This window comes from Podarcis melisellensis (assembly GCF_964234715.1).
Source record: "Podarcis melisellensis genome assembly, chromosome: 12".
Taxonomy (NCBI): Eukaryota; Metazoa; Chordata; class Lepidosauria; order Squamata; family Lacertidae; genus Podarcis; species Podarcis melisellensis.
The window spans coordinates 37,724,577-37,743,285 of NC_138544.1; the positions used below are offsets into that span (position 1 = coordinate 37,724,577).

General features: G+C 42.7%; 1 protein-coding gene across 2 annotated transcripts in view; it reads left to right on the forward strand.

The window, feature by feature from the left end:
* Nucleotides 1–18,709, forward strand: part of PLXDC2 (plexin domain containing 2) — a 232,027-nt gene that overhangs the window by 182,706 nt on the left and 30,612 nt on the right. For both annotated transcript variants that reach the window (XR_014161732.1, XM_081882493.1), the window contains exons 7-9: nt 2,411–2,510; nt 15,660–15,755; nt 17,076–17,157. Coding sequence is in view for 1 of the 2 variants with exons in the window: in XM_081882493.1 (XP_081738619.1) it covers nt 2,411–2,510; nt 15,660–15,755; nt 17,076–17,157 (278 nt within the window). In the remaining variant the exon portion in view is untranslated. The remainder of the gene's footprint in view (nt 1–2,410; nt 2,511–15,659; nt 15,756–17,075; nt 17,158–18,709) is intronic.

Sequence of the window (18,709 nt, forward strand, 5' to 3'; positions counted from 1 at the left end):
AAGCGCTGGTTTACCCTTAAAAATACAAGGCACAGTGTCAGGACCTGCTAGAGCTGTTCTTCTCAAACTTTAGTTCTGGGTGCTTCTGCCCCATGTGGTGGGTTATCAAAACTGCAGCTTGGAAATATCTTGCTGATACTCTCTAGCTAGTGAAGAACAATAATTGGTGAAATAATCTCAGGCTGTGGATTGGCCCTGCCTACCAAGGCTTGTCATTAAGCTGTCCTAGACCAGAAGGACTTCTTGGGATGTCTGGGCAGCAAGGTGTTTTTGGCTCTGGTTTGGCTTTGTGTGGGCCTTAGCTGTGACACCTGGTTTAATCCTTCCAGTTCTGATTCCTCAACTCAGCTCCTGCCTTCTGGGTCCCAGCACTTAGCTGCCCTCTAGCAGTAGTCTCTGGGTCATTCTTGATACCCTTTGTATTTTCCTCACTCCTACTTTACTCATGGGACTTTCCTACTATCAATTGGACTTCTCAGTCGGCAGCCCTTGCCAAAACAGCAGCATGACCTAATGGTTTGGACAGGGCTCTTTGATCTTTCTTCCTCTGCAACACCTATGGTTCACAGTAAAGTTTCTCAGGAGGCAGACATGAGCACTGTGTATATTCTGGGGGAACAAAAATGAGCAGTGAAATGGGGCCAGGCCGTTGCAGGCCAACCAGAGTTTGTAACAAACCATAGTTGGTTTGATCCTGATTTCACTATGGTTTTGACAAACAACAGTTTCTTGTTTCTGGATTAAATGGAAACAGCGGCCTGTGGAAATATTGTTAACCATGATTAACTATTGCGCCACTGGAGGTGAAATTCCTGGACAATGCACAAGGCAAACCACAGTCAAGAGCATTTGCATAGAATGTTTTCATTAATCAAGTATGATCTTGGGCCGATCACTGCCTCTCAGCCTAACCCACCTCACAGGGTTGTTGTGAGAATAAATGGGGAGTGGGAAAACCACCTTGACCTTCTTGGAAGAAAGGTGGGATATAAATGTAATGATAAATAAATAAACAAACAAACCAGGTTCAAACCATATCCTAGTTTGTTAACTAGCAAAGTTTTGCATATCCAGATGAAACAAGAAATTGTTTTGTTACAAACTGTGACCAGAAGGTTTAAATCTGGTCCCATTTTGTGCAAAGAAGAGAGGAAGAAGGGGAAGCACATGAGCCCAAGGTTCATGAAAGCATGTTCTGATGCTTGAATGTCACTATTGTCTCTTAGCAGATAAATCATCATGGGATCTAGCCATTTCTGGCTACTTTCCAGCATCACATACCTTTGTTCATGTAGCCGAAGAAACTCTTCACATTCTATCCCAGAACTATTTTCTGTTTCCTTCCTCACCCACAATGCATTCTGCAAAGGCAGCAAATGTTACAACTTCTGTAATGGCTCCTTGGTGATTATATGACTGGAGGCTCATTACTGCCTAAATGAGCAGGCAAGAGTTGTTGCCTTAGGAAAATTCAGGAAAAAAATACACCAAATAATGTAGAGATATTTCAGTGGTGGTTTATTATGTGTGAAAGACTTGCAGCGCTGAACATTAGCACTACTTACAAGCATTATTTTGTCCCCGCTTATGCAAAGATTAAATGATTGCTTTCTGCAATAGGCATCATAGCTCTTTAAAACAAAACTATTCTTAGATTCACTATATTAGTCCACTTCCCTCTCTTAGCCAAAATGGGTTATCACTTTTAGTGCTTACAAAAGTGAACAGAGTTTCTATGAAATATTCAGTAATAGAAACGGATTTCATTTCCCAATGTAATATAGTTTCTGTGTGGCTCTGTGTGCAGAATTGTATTAGGTGTTAGCGAAACAGCATTAAGAGGAGCCTGTTTACACAATAAGCAAGCTAAACTGTTTGAGGAAAAAATATTCATTGTACTTCAAGGTTTTGCGAGTTTCTTCCCTGCAGTGAATTGACAATGAAGCCTATAATTGGCTGGCGCAAAGTAAATTTACTTTCTCCTCGTTGATTACTGAAAGGTAGGCTAGAAATTGTAATTGCTAAAGTACTTATGAGGGATTGATTAACAAGTCCATCAAAACTGAAGTACTAAACCAGAGCCAAATCTCATAGTACACTTCAGTATTATTTTCGTTAGCTCCCATCCAGCTGTCCCTTTCATTAAAAGGAAAAATAAAAGGCCTAAAGGTGCTGTACAGAGAATCTAGATAATGTGAAGACAATTCAAGGCTGTGCTGGTGAGCAGAAATGCCATTACAGGTTGGCATCACTGGGCAACTGCCTATTGGTGGGGGTTCAGATGCAACAGACTGCATTGCTCTGACTCTGTTTAGCATTTGATTCTATCAATTAAATTGTAGGGTACAAGTAGAAGAAAGCATTTTATATATAGGTATGCATATGGCATTTGTCTATTTTTGTCTTGCAGATTCCTGTCTCAGTGACGCAGATCAGTTCAACCAACCACCCTGTGAAGGTGGGCCTGTCAGATGCCTTTGTGGTTGTCCACAGGATCCAGCAAATTCCCAGTATGTTTTTTTAATGCATGCTAATGAATGTGACGTAAGCCTGTGTGTGTGTGTGTTTGAAAGGGAGGGGATGATTGAGTGGAAAGCAAATTTAAAGAGATCAAAAATATGTTTTAACTAAACAGAAAACAAAATGCTTATGAAGTCTCAGTTTGTTAATTTAAATATAATTTCATTTTGGTTTACAACTCCCACAGTTGTTCATTGCTTCATTGTTTGTCTTGAGCCGATAAGGCCAGATGTGGCTGTTAGCCCAAAGGGGGAGATGGTATAATTCTGTATTCCATGGGATACTCCTTCATGTTTTCCAGAATAGTAATTGTATGGTTGTGGTTTTGTTGTTGTTTCTTATTTTGCTTTGGAAGATGCAAAGAAATTGAACATAAGATGCCTTTCTAAGCTGGCTGAAATAAATTAAACAATATTTATCAGAACAGCGTGCAGTAGCAAGTGTGGTTCCCTCCTGATGTTGTCAGACTACAGTTACCATCATCCATACTAGCTGAGGCTGATGGGGCTGCAACACCTAGATGGCACCTTGCTGGCTACCACTGGAATAGATTTGCTTTAAGAAAATTCCATACATTGTTTTCACTGTCTTGGACTTTCCTATGGGCAGTTTCTTCATTCTTTGAAGGGAGATTAAGGAGCCTATACCCGGCTGGTCACGTCAATTTGTTGAAATTAACTAATCCCAGCTACTCACGTAATTGTAACTGTTCAGCAGTACAGATTTCCTTTTCATTAAGACAGCACAGTTTAGAGCAAATATAGGATACCTTCATTAAAAACCAAGGAAAACGTCTCACCGTGTGTTAATAATACTTTGGGCACCATCTTCTTTGCTTTGGCTCTCCGGTTTAGCTTTCAAGGTTAAAATTAGTATTCACTCTTCCTTTTGTTGGCAGACTAATGATTACAGACCATCCCTTTCCAAAGTCCTTGCTGCGTATCACAACACAGACCATTAGAATCAACACTGTGATGGCACTTCCATGCTTATCACTATCGTGGCCCTGGTGTGTCAACCTGGTGTAGGAGAGTATGCCTTGCCTAAGGAATGATATCCCTTTCTAGAAAGCTGTTTCTAGAAGGTCTTACATGTTGTGGAGGCACCTTGAACAGAGGCATAGGAGGCTGGGCAGCCGGCAGCCCCGCAACTTCAGGATTTGGAAACAAAAGTACTGGCAGCTATTTGAGAATTCTTCTTTGTAAAGGGTGGGGATCCCACTTTCTATTAAAAAATTTTTTTTTCTTTTGGCTCCTTTGGTATGTAATATTCAAGAAAAGGCTCATTCATAGCTGTCTTTGCAAAGCAGATACATATTTTTGAAACTGCAGGCAATATACCACTCTCCTGACAAAATAAATCAAGTTGGGCCACAGAGAGCCTATGTCAGCTTTTCCTTAAGTGTGCATGTTCTTGCATTCTTGTCTTTTCAAAGATGCTAAGCGGGCCATAAATCAACCCAGTCAATTATTGCAAAAGGGAGATGTGAGAAAGTTTTCCTTAGCCTGTTTGAGGGTTCTGTTGGACTATTTGTTTCTTGCAGGAGGCTTAGAGATATATAAGCATTGTTCTATATCTCCTTATACCTAAATACATAAAGGACTGAATCCCAGGCTGGGCAAGAAATAAAATCACAAGCTCTTTACAATCAGATAAAAAGGAATAGATAAAAACACAGGAGAAACCTTAACATTTCAATGTATATAAAAGCCATAGAACCTTACATCTTCATGTAAACACTAGGAGCCTACAGATGCCCAAACAAACAAATGGTGCCAGAATGATAAAAAAGCATACGCACCATATATGATTCCAAGGGAGGGCATTCTACAGATAGGGCATCACCACAGAGAATGGGTCTCTCTCTTTATTAGCATGCCTGTGCCCTAAAATTGGCAGGAGAGGCCCTACCCTACTTTTAAAGTAGAGTTGTACTTTTTTCTTGGTTTTATGGTTTTATCTTTCGTATACCACTTTGAGGTTTTTTACATTCAAGTGGTGTGTGGATTTTATGAAATAATTAAATTAACAAACTGAGCATTCTACCACTGAGAGGCATACATTATGCAGCGATGCAGGAAAGGGCCATTTCTACCAGCCCCATTTTCTGCCAGTTTCCCCATCCTTTGCTTCCTACCCACTTTCTTCTAGAAGTCCAACCCTTCCCTCTGGCCCTCTGGGGCAACTTTTTGTGAGCCAAATGCTGTGGGGAGAAATCCCAAGACCCTTCACACAACTCTCTATCTTTAATGAAAATAATTATTGGGATGTGGCATGGCAAAACGTGTACTGGCACAGAGATTGCTATGTTTCTACTACAGGTCTAGTATAGAATTGGATGGATAGATGGAAACAGTTGCACAACACAAACTCATAAATTAGCAAAAGAATTTTTTGGACCAGTACATAATTCTTCACAGTCCCGATTAATAATAATTGGCCTGAAGCCCAGATATAGAGTAGATAAAAGACAATTTGCCCTGTGGTAACTCATTGAGCGATGACAACCATCACAAGGAAAGTAAAGCTGCAATTCCATACACACTTACCTGGGACTAAGTCCCATTGGGCTTTTTTGGATATTTCTAAATAGACATGGATAGAACTTCTCTAATATCAAGCCACATGGCAAGGAAATTTTACCATAACTCAGCAACCACTAACACTGGACAGGGGTGGGGCAGGGTGGGACTCACTCTGGGCAATGTGGCCACAGGCACCACCACTGTTTTCGGCATTGGGGATTGAACCATTTTAAAAGGACTTTAAGTGTCCTTAAATTTTTATTTGTTGCACTCTGTCAAAAACTCATATGGGCTATGATAGATGGGGAATTTTTATAACAGAGAGCCTTGGGGCACAGGGCATATTCACACTGGCATATAAATTATCAGGAAGTTGCCTGATAGTAATCTCTAAAGAAAATCTTCACTGTCAAGACAGTCGTTTTCTGCAGGAGCACTGCCACTGACTAAAGTTAAGTTAGGACCATGGATCCCCACCTGTTAGATTTCACTGAATGCATTTGAGGGAGGAGGGATTTAGCACTTCTCCTGCCTTTAATAGTCCAGGTTGTGTGAACAAAGGGGCAGTGAAGGTGTGCTAAGGGGTAATTAATCTGTGTTAAGTGATCTTGAGCATAGACAGTATAAATATTGATCTAGCCTACAGGATTTTTCCATAGATGGCTAAACATTGAGACAGTTTATCGCTTCGGTTGTAAGAAAGAATCAATTCAAATGATTGTCTTAGAAATAAATCATTCACTCGTATAGTTATCCTCTTAAAATTGAGATAGATAGGAATATAACAAACTTTTAATCTCTTTGATAATAACTCACAGAAATCAATGACTTTGGATTCGGTGCAGTCATTGGTTTCTCCTACAAAACTCAACATAAGACATTCAGTGATGAGTGTCACTCAGAAATCTTTAAATGTATGATATAGCCATATAATAAAAAACAGACCCAATGCACTCCCCTGGGCTCTGAGTGAAGAAAACAGATACACTGTGAACACACACTAATATACCTGAGCAGAACTTTGGAAAACCCAAAGAGGAGTACAGGGAAGGAGGTCCAGTGGGTGGTTCTGGAGGAAAAGATCTTAAGGATTGGAGCCTAAAATAGATTAAGTAACTAAAGTCTCCCATCTTGTTCAACCCTCTTCGACTACCTGTAACCCACCCCCTCCAAAAACCTCTGAAGGGTGTGGCATTTAATGAAAAATGTTGAATGAGGTGACACAGAAGCTGCTGGGGATAAGGAGGCAGCAGGAAGCTTTCTTCCCATCAACTTCCTTAAGTTAAGCAACTTCCCTGTTTCCTGTCCCATATTGTTCAGAAGGACTGCTGAATCTCCAGAGAGGCTTTCTGGGGGCAGAGGGAAGGAGGGTACAGGAAAGATTTCTTCTGTGAAGTTCAACTTACCTTAAAAACCAAGACCAACTGGGAGAAGTTCTCTACTCCTCCTACAACCCATCCAACATTGCTCAAGAAGTTTTCTTATGTGAAAAGGGAAGAAGCTGCATAAAACTCTGAACTTTCTTAATGCAGGTCAGATTGGGGGCAGCTCTTCCCTCTCCCTGTAGCCCATTCCACATTGTTCAGGTGGGTCCCCAGCCTTCCAGCCAGGGGATGTGGGGAATAGGAAGAGAGAGCACACTTTCCTTCCATGAACTTCCTTCAGTTAACCTATACATAGATAGGAGAAAGAGGGCTTGGTAGCACATTCCTCATCTGTGCTGTGACCTTGCCTTCTCAATTTAGGTGTCAGGCATTGAAAGCAGTGGCTGTAGTGCAGGTTCAAGTCCTTCAGTCTTGTTCTTCCTGACTCTCTAGCTTCCTGATCCTCCCTCTATGGTTTCTTCTTCTTCATTCACTGACTGGAGAAAGTTGCAGGGTGCCAACTCAGTCAAGATCATCAGACGCGAGCATCTTCTAGCCCAGCACCTAGCTATGCATTCCCTTTGTTTGGCTTCTCCAGGCAGAGAAGGGGAAGGTAAAAGTATTGGGCAAGTGACAGAGAGGCATAGTGGGGGAGAAGGAAGGTTAAAGGACGTGGGTCTGCTTTGACAGGTCAGTAGGAAATATGAGTTTGTAGTGATGTGCTTGCTCCAGGAGTCCCCTTTTTGCATTACATCTGTGTCTCCTGGATCCTGGCCTCTGAGATGATGTTCCAGTAGGATGCTCACAGTAATCACTACACTGTAAGATTTATTGTGCCATATTTGTAATGCTCAGCCTCAAGTCACACCTCCTCCTCCTCAAGTGTTCATCCATTAAAAAGCAGCTTTTAATATTGTGTTTGATGAGGTGTCATGGGGATTTGGTTTAGAATACAAAAGATGGTTCTAGTCAGGCTCATTTTTAGTACCTGGCTTCCTTGAATACTCTGTTTGGGTCTCAGAGCCTCAGCAGGGCCCAGCAGTGCTGACGCCTGCTCTTGAGCCACAGTCATGCCACACATTTAAAATGCTATGATACCACTTCAAACAAAATTCTTCCTCCAAAGAATTCTGGAGGTTGTAGTTTGTTAAGGGCATCGACCTATGTGTCTGAGTTCTCTGTGCCTATGATTCTGAGTTCTCTGTGAAGAGGTTGTTGATGGTTATCAGTGAAACTAACAAGCAAAAATGCATTATATCAGAAAAAAATGCTTTGGGGGGAAATGTGTGTATTTGGCAAAACTGAATGCAAAACTGTATACAGTGGTACCTCAGGTTACATGCACTTCAGGTTACATACGCTCCAGGTTACACACTCCACTAACCCAGAAATAGTGCTTCAGGTTAAGAACTTTGCTTCAGGATGAGAACATAAATAGCACAGCAGCAGTGCAGCAGCAGCAGGAAGCCCCATTAGCTAAAGTGGTGCTTCAGGTTATGAACAGTTTCAGGTTAAGAACAGACCTCCAGAACAAATTAGGTTTTTAACCCGAGGTACGCAGGTGGCGCTGTGGGTTAAAGCCTCAGCGCCTAGGACTTGCCGATCGAAAGGTCAGCGGTTCGAATCCCTGCGGCGGGGTGCGCTCCCGCTGCTCGGTCCCAGCGCCTGCCAACCTAGCAGTTCGAAAGCACCTCCGGGTGCAAGTAGATAAATAGGGACCGCTTACCAGCGGGAAGGTAAATGGCGTTTCCGTGTGCGGCTCTGGCTCGCCAGATGCAGCTATGTCACGCTGGCCACGTGACCCGGAAGTGTCTCCGGACAGCGCTGGCCCCTGGCCTCTTAAGTGAGATGGGCGCACAACCCCAGAGTCTGTCAAGACTGGCCCGTACGGGCAGGGGTACCTTTACCTTTACCTTTACCACTGTATTAGGAGAAAGTCACAGTAAAATGCTGGTCAATATCCATGAGGCCTTTTTAAAATGCAAACTGATACAGAAATATAGAAAGTGAATTTAAGATTAGAAAAAGGAGAAGCTGAAATGGACACATTCACTCTTCCCAAATTCCTGTATATGTCTACTCGGAAGTTGTTGTTTAGTCGTTTAGTCGTGTCCGACTCTTCGTGACCCCATGGACCAGAGAACGCCAGGCACCTCTGTCCTCCACTGCCTCCCGCAGTTTGGTCAAACTCATGCTGGTAACCTTGAAAACACTATCCAACCATCTCGTCCTCTGCCGTCCCCTTCTCCTTGTGCCCTCCATCTTTCCCAACATCAGGGTCTTCTCCAGGGAGTCTTCTCTTCTCATGAGGTGGCCAAAGTACTGGAGCCTCAGCTTCACAATCTGTCCTTCCAGTGAGCACTCAGGGTTGATTTCCTTCAGTATGGAGAGGTTTGATCTTCTTGCAGTCCATGGGACTCTCAAGAGTCTCCTCCAGCACCATAATTCAAAAGCATCAATTCTTCGGCGATCAGCCTTCTTTATGGTCCAGCTCTCACTTCCATACATCACTACTGGGAAAACCATAGCTTTAACTATACGAACCTTTGTTGGCAAGGTGATGTCTCTACTTCTCAAGATGCTGTCTAGGCCTGTCATTGCCCTTCTCCCAAGAAGCAGGCGTCTTTTAATTTCGTGGCTGCTGTCACCATCTGCAGTGATCATTGAGCCCAAGAAAGTAAAATCTCTCACTACCTCCATTTCTTCCCCTTCTATTTGCCAGGAGGTGATGGGACCAGTGGCCATGATCTTTGTTTTTTTGATGTTGAGCTTCAGACCATATTTTGCGCTCTCCTCTTTCACCCTCATTAAAAGGTTCTTTAATTCCTCCTCACTTTCTGCCATCAAGGTTGTGTCATCTGCATATCTGAGGTTGTTGATATTTCTTCCGGCAATCTTAATTCCGGCTAGGGATTCATCCAGCCCAGCCTTTCGCATGATGAATTCTGCATATAAGTTAAATAAGCAGGGAGACAAAATACAGCCTTGTCGTACTCCTTTCCCAATTTTGAACCAATCAGTTGTTCCATATCCAGTTCTAACTGTAGCTTCTTGTCCCACATAGAGATTTCTCAGGAGACAGATGAGGTGATCTGGCACTCCCATTTCTTTAAGAACTTGCCATAGTTTGCCGTGGTCGACACAGTCAAAGGCTTTTGCATAGTCAATGAAGCAGAAGTAGATGTCTTTCTGGAACTCTCTAGCTTTCTCCATAATCCAGCGCATGTTTGCAATTTGGTCTCTGGTTCCTCTGCCTCTTCTAAATCCAGCTTGCACTTCTGGGAGTTCTCGGTCCACATACTGCTTGAGCCTTCCTTGTAGAATTTTAAGCATAACCTTGCTAGCGTGTGAAATGAGTGCAATTGTGCGGTAGTTGGAGCATTCTTTGGCACTGCCCTTCTTTGGGATTGGGATGTAGACTGATCTTCTCCAATCTTCTGGCCACTGCTGAGTTTTCCAAACTTGCTGGCATATTGAGTGTAGCACCTTAACAGCATCATCTTTTAAAATTTTAAATAGTTCAGCTGGAATACCATCACTTCCACTGGCCTTGTTATTTGCAGTGCTTTCTAAGGCCCATTTGACTTCACTTTCCAGGATGTCTGGCTCAAGGTCAGCAACCACACTACCTGGGGTATACGAGACATCTATTTCTTTCTGGTATAATTCCTCTGTGTATTCTTGCCACCTCTTCTTGATGTCTTCTGCTTCTGTTAGGTCCTTTCCACTTTTGTCCTTTATTATGGAAATCTTTGTACGAAATGTTCCTTTCATATCTCCAATTTTCTTGAACAGATCTCTGGTTCTTCCCATTCTATTGCTTTCCTCTATTTCTTTGCATTGCTCGTTTAAGAAGGTCTTCTTGTCTCTCCTTGCTATTCTTTGGAAATCTGCATTCAATTTCCTGTATCTTTCACCATCTCCCTCACATTTTGCTTGCCTTCTCTCCCCCGCTATTTGTAAGGCCTCATTGGACAGCCACTTTGCTTTCTTGCATTTCCTTTCCATTGGGATGGTTTTCGTTGCTGCCTCCTGTATAATGTTACGAGCCTCCATCCATAGTTCTTCAGGCATTCTGTCCACCAAATCTAAATCCTTAAACCTGTTCCTCACTTCCACTGTGTATTCATAAGGGATTTGACTTAGATTGTATCTTACCGGCCCAGTGGTTTTTCCTACTTTCTTCAGTTTAAGCTTGAATTTCGCTATAAGAAGCTGATGATCTGAGCCACAGTCAGCTCCAGGTCTTGTTTTTGCTGCCTGTATAGAGCTTCTCCATCTTTGGCTGCAGAGAATATAATCAATCTGATTTCGATGCTGCCCATCTGGTGATGTCCATGTGTAGAGTCGTCTCTTATGTTGTTGGAAAAGCGTGTTTGTGATGACCAGCCTGTTCTCTTGACAGAACTCTATTAGCCTTTGCCCTGCTTCGTTTTGATCTCCAAGGCCAAACTTGCCAGTTGTTCCTTTTATCTCTTGACTCCCTACTTTAGCATTCCAATCCCCTATAATGAGAAGAACATCCTTCTTTGGTGTCACTTCTATAAGGTCTTGTAAGTCTTCATAGAATTGGTCAATTTCAGTTTCTTCAGCACAAGTAGTTGGTGCATAAACTTGGATTACTGTGATGTTAAAAGGTCTGCCTTGGATTCGTATCGAGATCATTCTATCATTTTTGAGATTGCATCCCAGTACAGCTTTTGCCACTCTTTTGTTGACTATGAGGGCCACTCCATTTCTTTTACGGGTTTCTTGCCCACAGTAGTAGATATGATGGTCAGCCGAACTGAATTCACCCATTCCCGTCCATTTTAGTTCACTGATGCCCAGGATGTCAATATTTATTCTTGCCATCTCATTTTTGACCACCTCCAACTTACCCAGGTTCATGGTTCTTACATTCCAGGTTCCTATGCAATATTTTTCTTTACAGCATTGGACTTTCCTTTCGCTTCCAGGCATCTCCGCAACTGAGCGTCCTTTCGGCTTTGGCCCAGCCGCTTCATCAGCTCTGGATCTACTTGTACTTGCCCTCCGCTCTTCCCCAGTAGCATGTTGGACGCCTTCCGACCTGAGGGGCTCATCTTCCAGCGTCATATCTTTTATATGCCTGTTGTCTTTGTCCATGGAGTTTTCTTGGCAGGGATACTGGAGTGGCTTGCCGGTTCCTCCTCCAGGTGGATCACGTTTGGTCAAAACTCTCCACTATGACCTGTTCATCTTGGGTGCCCTGCTCGGCATAGTTCATAGCTTCTCTGAGTTCTTCAAGCCCCTTCGCCACGGCAAGGCAGTGATCCATGAAGGGGCTACTCGGAAGTAAGTCCCATTAATTTCAGTGGGGCTTCTTCTCAGATAAATTGGCATAGGATTTCAGCCTTACACTATTAGAGCCAGTCACCTTAGCAGTTCAGCTGTGGGCATTTTTCTTTCTTTTCCCTTCTGATGAGAGGTGTTGTCACAAAGGCCTAATAGCTTCCTACAATCCCTTTCTCATACTGTTCCTGAGGAGCACATTCAGAATTTGCCAGCTTATGCCAAGCCAGTGTGCCCTGAGTTAACCTTTGCTAATGACAGAACACTGAAAGGTTCAGCTGAAGTGCCAATACCATCATTTTTATTTAGGTATTCATTGGCTTGCTTTTTTGGACTGAAGGACCCGACTTCTTTGGGGGAAACAAATTAAAGCCGCTGGCGCTGGCAGGAGTTCATTTCAAACACATCCCTGCAATGCTCTGTGTTGGCAGGTGCATCATACGGGCAAGTCACTGTGGGGGAATAAATCTTCCCCGCTTGGCAACAAAGGTTCTCAGATCCAGCCCAAATTAGCTTAGCCTCGGCACACATGTTTTAGCCCAGTGCATTTGGAGCGCCAGACAGGTATCAGACCTTCCAGGATAGGTATCTAGCCCAGAATCTTCCTAGTAATTCATTCAGACTGGCTGGGTGGCAGTAATTTATTCACTTAATAGGATGTTACATTCACATCTGAGGGAGAGAGAGAAGGGGGGGGGGAGAGGCCTTTCATCAAGAGGGTTTGAAAGAATTGGCCCTAAACTAAATAACACGCTGATTTAATTGGCAATGATGGTGCTCAGCCATGATAAGAAGTTAAGTAGAATAATTTGTGGATTTGTTTCTGTGCCACATCCTGCCAGTATGTGCCTATGAAACAAGATAAGAACAAAAGCACCCTCCACTGTGCTCTGGGTATAGGGAGCCTTGCCAGTATATAACAGAAATTACTGCTGCTAAACAGGCAGTACTGGCTGCTTTGTTGAACTCACTGGGTTGTAGCCACGCTAAGGCAGGGTCCCATCAACGTAAGGATTGCCACTTGTGTGACCGGAATACTTCATTTCTCCTCCCCCCTATTGACCCTTAAGTCTGTTCTAGAGGTTCCCCCAGCCCTCCAGAGCAGATTTGGGAAGGGCACAAGACAAAGGGGGGGGGAATCCCGCTACGCTAACGGCAATCCCTTCATTGACATGACAGATTAGTAGAATACCACTCACTGCTCCATCTTGCTTGCAGGTGAGTGAGGAATCATATCTGCTGATTGATTTTCATTGTTATCCTCTGAGAAACTCGGAGCAATGGACATGGCTTTGCCACTAACCTCATTTTTATCATTGCAACAACCCTGTGAGGTAGACTAAGCTGAGAGGGGAATGCAGCCAATGTTAGGTAAAGGTAAAGGGACCCCTGACCATTAGGTCCAGTCGTATCCAACTCTGGGGTTGCGGCGCTCATCTCGCTTTATTGGCCAAGGGAGTCGGCGTACAGCTTCCGGGTCATGTGGCCAGCATGACTAAGCTGCTTCTGGTGAACCAGAGCAACGCACGGAAACGCCGTTTACCTTCCTGCCAGAGCGGTACCTATTTATCTACTTGCACTTTGACGTGCTTTCGAACTGCTAGGTTGGCAGGAACAGGGACCGGGCAACGGGAGCTCACCCCATCGCAGGGATTCGAACCACTGACCTTTTGATTGGCAAGTCCTAGGCTCTGTGGTTTAACCCATAGCCCCACCTGCGTCCCACAGCCAAGGTTACAGGGCCTTTAAATACTGTGTGGGGAATGTTTTTTCTGCAAATGGTTTCTGTCTGTCTGGGTTTCAGTACCCCAGTGGAAGTAAGATGGAAGTATGAGACCTCAAGGTGGGGAAAATGGGATAGGAAGGCTCCTCTTTCATAGCTCTAAAAAAAAAGAAGGTCCCAAATGGTAACATGTCAAGGACCCCCCAATCACTTGGCCCAAGTGGTACAGCACCTGCTTTATATGCAGAAGGTCCCAGGTTGACTCTCCAGAAGAGACCCCTGCCTGAAACCCTGAACAGCTACTGCTGGTCAGTGCAGGCAATTCTGACCTTAATGGACTTAGGGCAGATACATACCATACATTTAAATCACATTTCCACCCCACACACAGAATACTGGGAACTATAGTTTCCCCCTCATCATACCCTCCACTGCCATTAAACAAACTACAGTTCCCATAATTCTTTGGAGGAAAGTCATGTGCTTTAAATGTGTGTTGGGTATGTTTTACATGTAGGGTGTGAGGCAGCTACCTGTACTCCTTACATTCCCTATTTTTCAGCTGCTCATGCCAAGATATTGGGAAAGTGAAAAGAAAATGTGGAGAAGCCTTCCTCTTTGGGAGAGGGATTAATCCTTTTCAGGATTATAAGGATTCTGCTTACCAGCTCCTTTGGGGATATGAGTGAAGCACTGTCCTTTGATCAAAATCCTTTTCCGGGAGGGGTGGGTCTTTGTTTTGATCCCTTTGTCTCCCTCAGTGAGAAAGGGGTCATTGATGTTGATCTGGATTTCTTGATCCTGCAGATTGGTTGATTCTGTCTTTCCGGTTCATTATCCAACTAAGTGTTGCTTCTTCATGCTGGGCTTCTCTGTGAGATCTAATAATCCATATCTGCTCTGATTCTGCTCTCCTCTCCAGTTCTGGTTGATGCTCAGTGTGGTGTGGATGCCCCACCATTAATTACCCTTCTCCTACCTCCTGCATTATAATCACCCGTTTGTCTAGTCATAGGCACTTTGTTTCCTGGCCTGCCTATAAATTGTGCCTTCTCTCCCCCACCCCACCCCCATTAATATGAATTTAATTGCATTCAGTAGAAGTTTGTAAGAACTCGGAAGTCCAGAGTAAAAGGTCAACATAGTTTCTCAGTGTTATAGTATGAAAATGCAAGCTTGTCTTGTAGTCATGAAGGTAATACAGGCCTGAACATGATTATAATAATAAAATAATGAATAGGAAAGCTAGAATTAGATGCTGATTTTTTATCATCTTTTTGCTTATAAATAATATTTGCAGAAGCCTTTCAAAGCAATCAATTCATGGCTTGGCAATTAACATTCTGCCTTGAGGAGAAGTTCTGGCTTCAGTTCTATACCAGCTGAAACTATAATCCTGTCCAAAATTACTTCTGAGATAATGTGGGATGATACAATGAAAACATGTTGATGCGTGATTCTTTTTCTGGCCTCCATTTAAACTTTTCGGTGAACTCTCCCAAGTTTCAGAGAAAGTTTTGCATTACAAAGGAGGACGTTGTAAACAAAACTGAGTGATAAACTGCTATTATATTTTACCAGTGATACCTAATTATTTTGAGGATTTTTTTTATCCCACTTGTCTGTCAGCAGTAATCAAATAGGCTTACAAGTTGGCTTACAAACGACATGTCTGAAATAACTGGATGAAATAGCAGCACACAAACAAAAGAAATGCACCAGGAGCATTGAAATAAATTATATTATACTCAGCAACAAAATGCCTGTGAAAACAATTGAGTCTTGACTGCCCTGCAAAAAAATCATCCAACAATCATCAAAAATCATCCAGAGCCAGCTGGATAAGACCTGCTGTATTCTGGGCACCATGACAGAAAAGACTGCTTACCATTTTTGGCGGCAAGGAGCAGTTGTGACCCAGCATGCCCTCAAGCAAGCTGGAGCAGGGCAAAAACTTCCTGCACAGCTGGCTGGCAACGTCATCAGGCTCAGCCAGCTGCGGGGAGTTGCAGGACACCTTATCACTTTGACTTTGAATCAGCCAATCATGGCCAGGTTGCTGGGCAGAATTTTGGGGACGGACCTGGGTCAAGCCTGTCTTCACTCAGGTCCACCTCCAAACCATTTAAACCGGCTGAGCTTGCTTCCTGCAGCAGAGTCAGCAACAGACATGTTCAACTTCTGAATTTAAAGTTGTTGTTTCCTTCCTGGTAGATGTCCGTAGAAGAACGATATATGAGTATCACAGAGTGGAGCTTCAAATGTCAAAGGTTACCAATCTGTCAGCTGTTGAGATGATTCCTCTACCCAGTAAGTACAAACCAAGAAGCACATGATATATGTCATTCTTAAAGACCATCTATTAGTTTTAAAATTCTTTAGAGACATCTTCCCTCTTAGCCTAAAATGGCCTGGTTCACATGTCACTTTAAATGACAGTTAACTATGGCTTAAAGCTGAATGTACGGCACGTTGATGCACACAGGGGAAATTGCTGCTTCTCTGCTCCTGTTGCTGCCATGCTACTAGGAGCTAAACCTCTTTGATTCTCCATCACTCCTGATGTGCTGGGAGCTAAGCCTTGGCTTGGCTTACTGTTACACCTGCATCCGAGCTCATGGTTTGTCTCCTCAAACAAACCATGAGTGAGTGGTAAGCCAAAAAGAAACCTTGGTTACAGCTCGTGGCTGTTTGAAGAGCAACAAACCATGAGCCTAACAGTAAGCCAAACTGTGCCTTGGCTCCTAGTAGCACAACACAGCTGGAGTGGTGAAAGATTAAGCAGCTATGATTTTCTTCCTTTTCATCCACACACTGCAGCGTTGTTGTTTTGTTGCATTTGTACTTTTCAATATTAATTCCTTTGTTTATTGTATATTTATTTTAAATAAGGAAACTATAAATACATGAGAGGGACATCAGGGCACACACCAGAACAAAAGAAAATGTGAAGAACTACATTTCAAAGGCCAGACATACCTAACTGGTTACTCTCTAGATAATACCAGTATATCCCAACATCCAATATCTGGCAATTGTATATTGATCACCAAGTGATCATGGGTGCATAATAAGCCCTGCAAAGGAAGTAGTGACAAACGCTTATTTTGTATCTCATTTTGTATTCACACACACACTTTAAAGAAAGCTTGGAATGTAAATTGCTAGACAAACCATCAGTAGAAACTGGAGTCAGCTCCCATCCCCCTCTTAATCCAATTACAGCTCTTACACAGTTTTCTACCCCAGCTTATTACGCCTATATGACAAAAACATTAGCTATACGCCGCAAAATGTAAGACCTCAAAAGGAAAGAGACATAAAGAAATAATTGAATGCTTTCATGGCAAAAGGCGAATTTAGGAGCTGGGCAAGAAATGAAGATTTGCAGAAATGGTAGTATAGTTACAGACAGGATTAAAATTGAATCTCAAAGATCAATATTTCATAGGTGGTGCCTATTTCCATAGTGTGTCATAGTAGCCTGTTTCTAATGACAGATGGTTAGAACTCACTTATTCACCAATTATTTTAAAGAGAATACATTATTTTAGTCCTTAGAAAACTATTGGTGGTAGGAAATATTTGCAGGGTGAAGTTTTTATCTGCCTGGGTCTTTTCTTGTTGCAGCCTGCCTCCAGTTTAACAGCTGTGGGCCATGTGTCACGGCTCAGATTGGCTTCAACTGCAGCTGGTGCAATAAACTCCAAAGGTAAGATAAGCTAGTTAATTCTGGCCTTTGATATACAATGGCACTGATAATGAATCCATTTTTTCTCTTGCCCTATATAATGCATAGGGATTCTTCTTTTAATTGGGCTGATTTATTTCCTACTGACAACTGAAGTGATGGTTTTGACCTTTCAATTTGCGATATATAAAGTAATAAGGTTCCTTCCTCAGAATCCCTGTAGGACCAGCCAGCATACGCCACACTTGGGGAGAAAGGTTCATTCACTAAACATTGACCTCCAGGGCAATGTACCCTTTACCATAGGCTTCTAAACTCTGGTTAAGAAGACCAGGAACGTGTTGCTAAGTCAAAAGACAAAATAGACTGGAACAGCCTTAAAGGTCCTTGGACTTTTCTTAATATTCAGGATATTTCCAGATGGGCCACATTTTTGCTTGAGTTAAATTGTTGCATAGTTGTTGCAAGAAATTGAAAATCTGTCCTTTAGCTAGGTCCTCTCTCTTTGCTGATCTGCCTACATATTTTGTTGCAGGGGGGGATGCATTCCTGATTAGTGTGCTTTTTCTGATAGTAACTGTTGTGTGAAATGCAGTTCCTTGAGATCTGTGGCTAACTGACAGGTGTATGCTTACCCTAATAAACTGAGCAGTACGCTATGAACTGCTGCACTTGGGTGGGTGGGTTCATGTGTATATGCATCTCTGTGTTAAATAATGGCTCAACACTGTTCCCTACATATTTAGACTCTCTTTGAGAGTGTTCCTATGCCTATCCTTGGGGGGGAAGGCTGTGGTGATTGTCATGATGAGCTCCTGCACTTCAAAATTTACCACTGGGTGAAACCTTTGAAGAAAGGCTGTCACTGATTCCCCTCCTCAAACAAATGCATCATGTGGGAACAATATCTTGTCCCACTGTTACGGAACCAAACACTAGTATACTGTTAACAATAGACTTGTTCATATGTTTTACAGAAGTGGGTACAAATATTTTTGTAAAAGAGTCTACACTTGGTAGTTTCTACAGCTCAGGTGTTGGGTACACAGACTGTAAATTTTTGAGTGTTACATGTGAGTAACTGCACATGTGCACTCTACAACTATTTCTGTAGACAGGTATACAGATTGTACATTCATTTGGGTCATCGGGAAAGACTGACATTGAATGTTTCACTGTTTCATCCAGTATGGCAGCAGTAGGGACAATTTGTAAGTCACAAAATAGCTGGAATATAAAGAGCACAATCATTCTACACAGTCTTAGCTTTTAAAACGTTCCCCAGCTGCTGACCTTGGTTAGCTTGAATGAATTCAACAGAAACTCCTGTTATGCAAGCCTGGCTGTATTAGTGCTGCGTTTTTGCTTTAGGTTTTGTTGTGCTTTTAGCCCAAGAAATTAGATTCAGAAATTCTTGTCATTAGTGAAAGGAAAATGTATAAAGAAAATAAGACCTTTAGATTTTCTGGGGCTTGCAGAGACCTAATGAGGGTCTGGGAGAGAACAGATAAAGGGTCACTGACATTAATAGGTTGCACATGTTCTTTGGAATTCTGTGTGTTTCTTCTTGGGA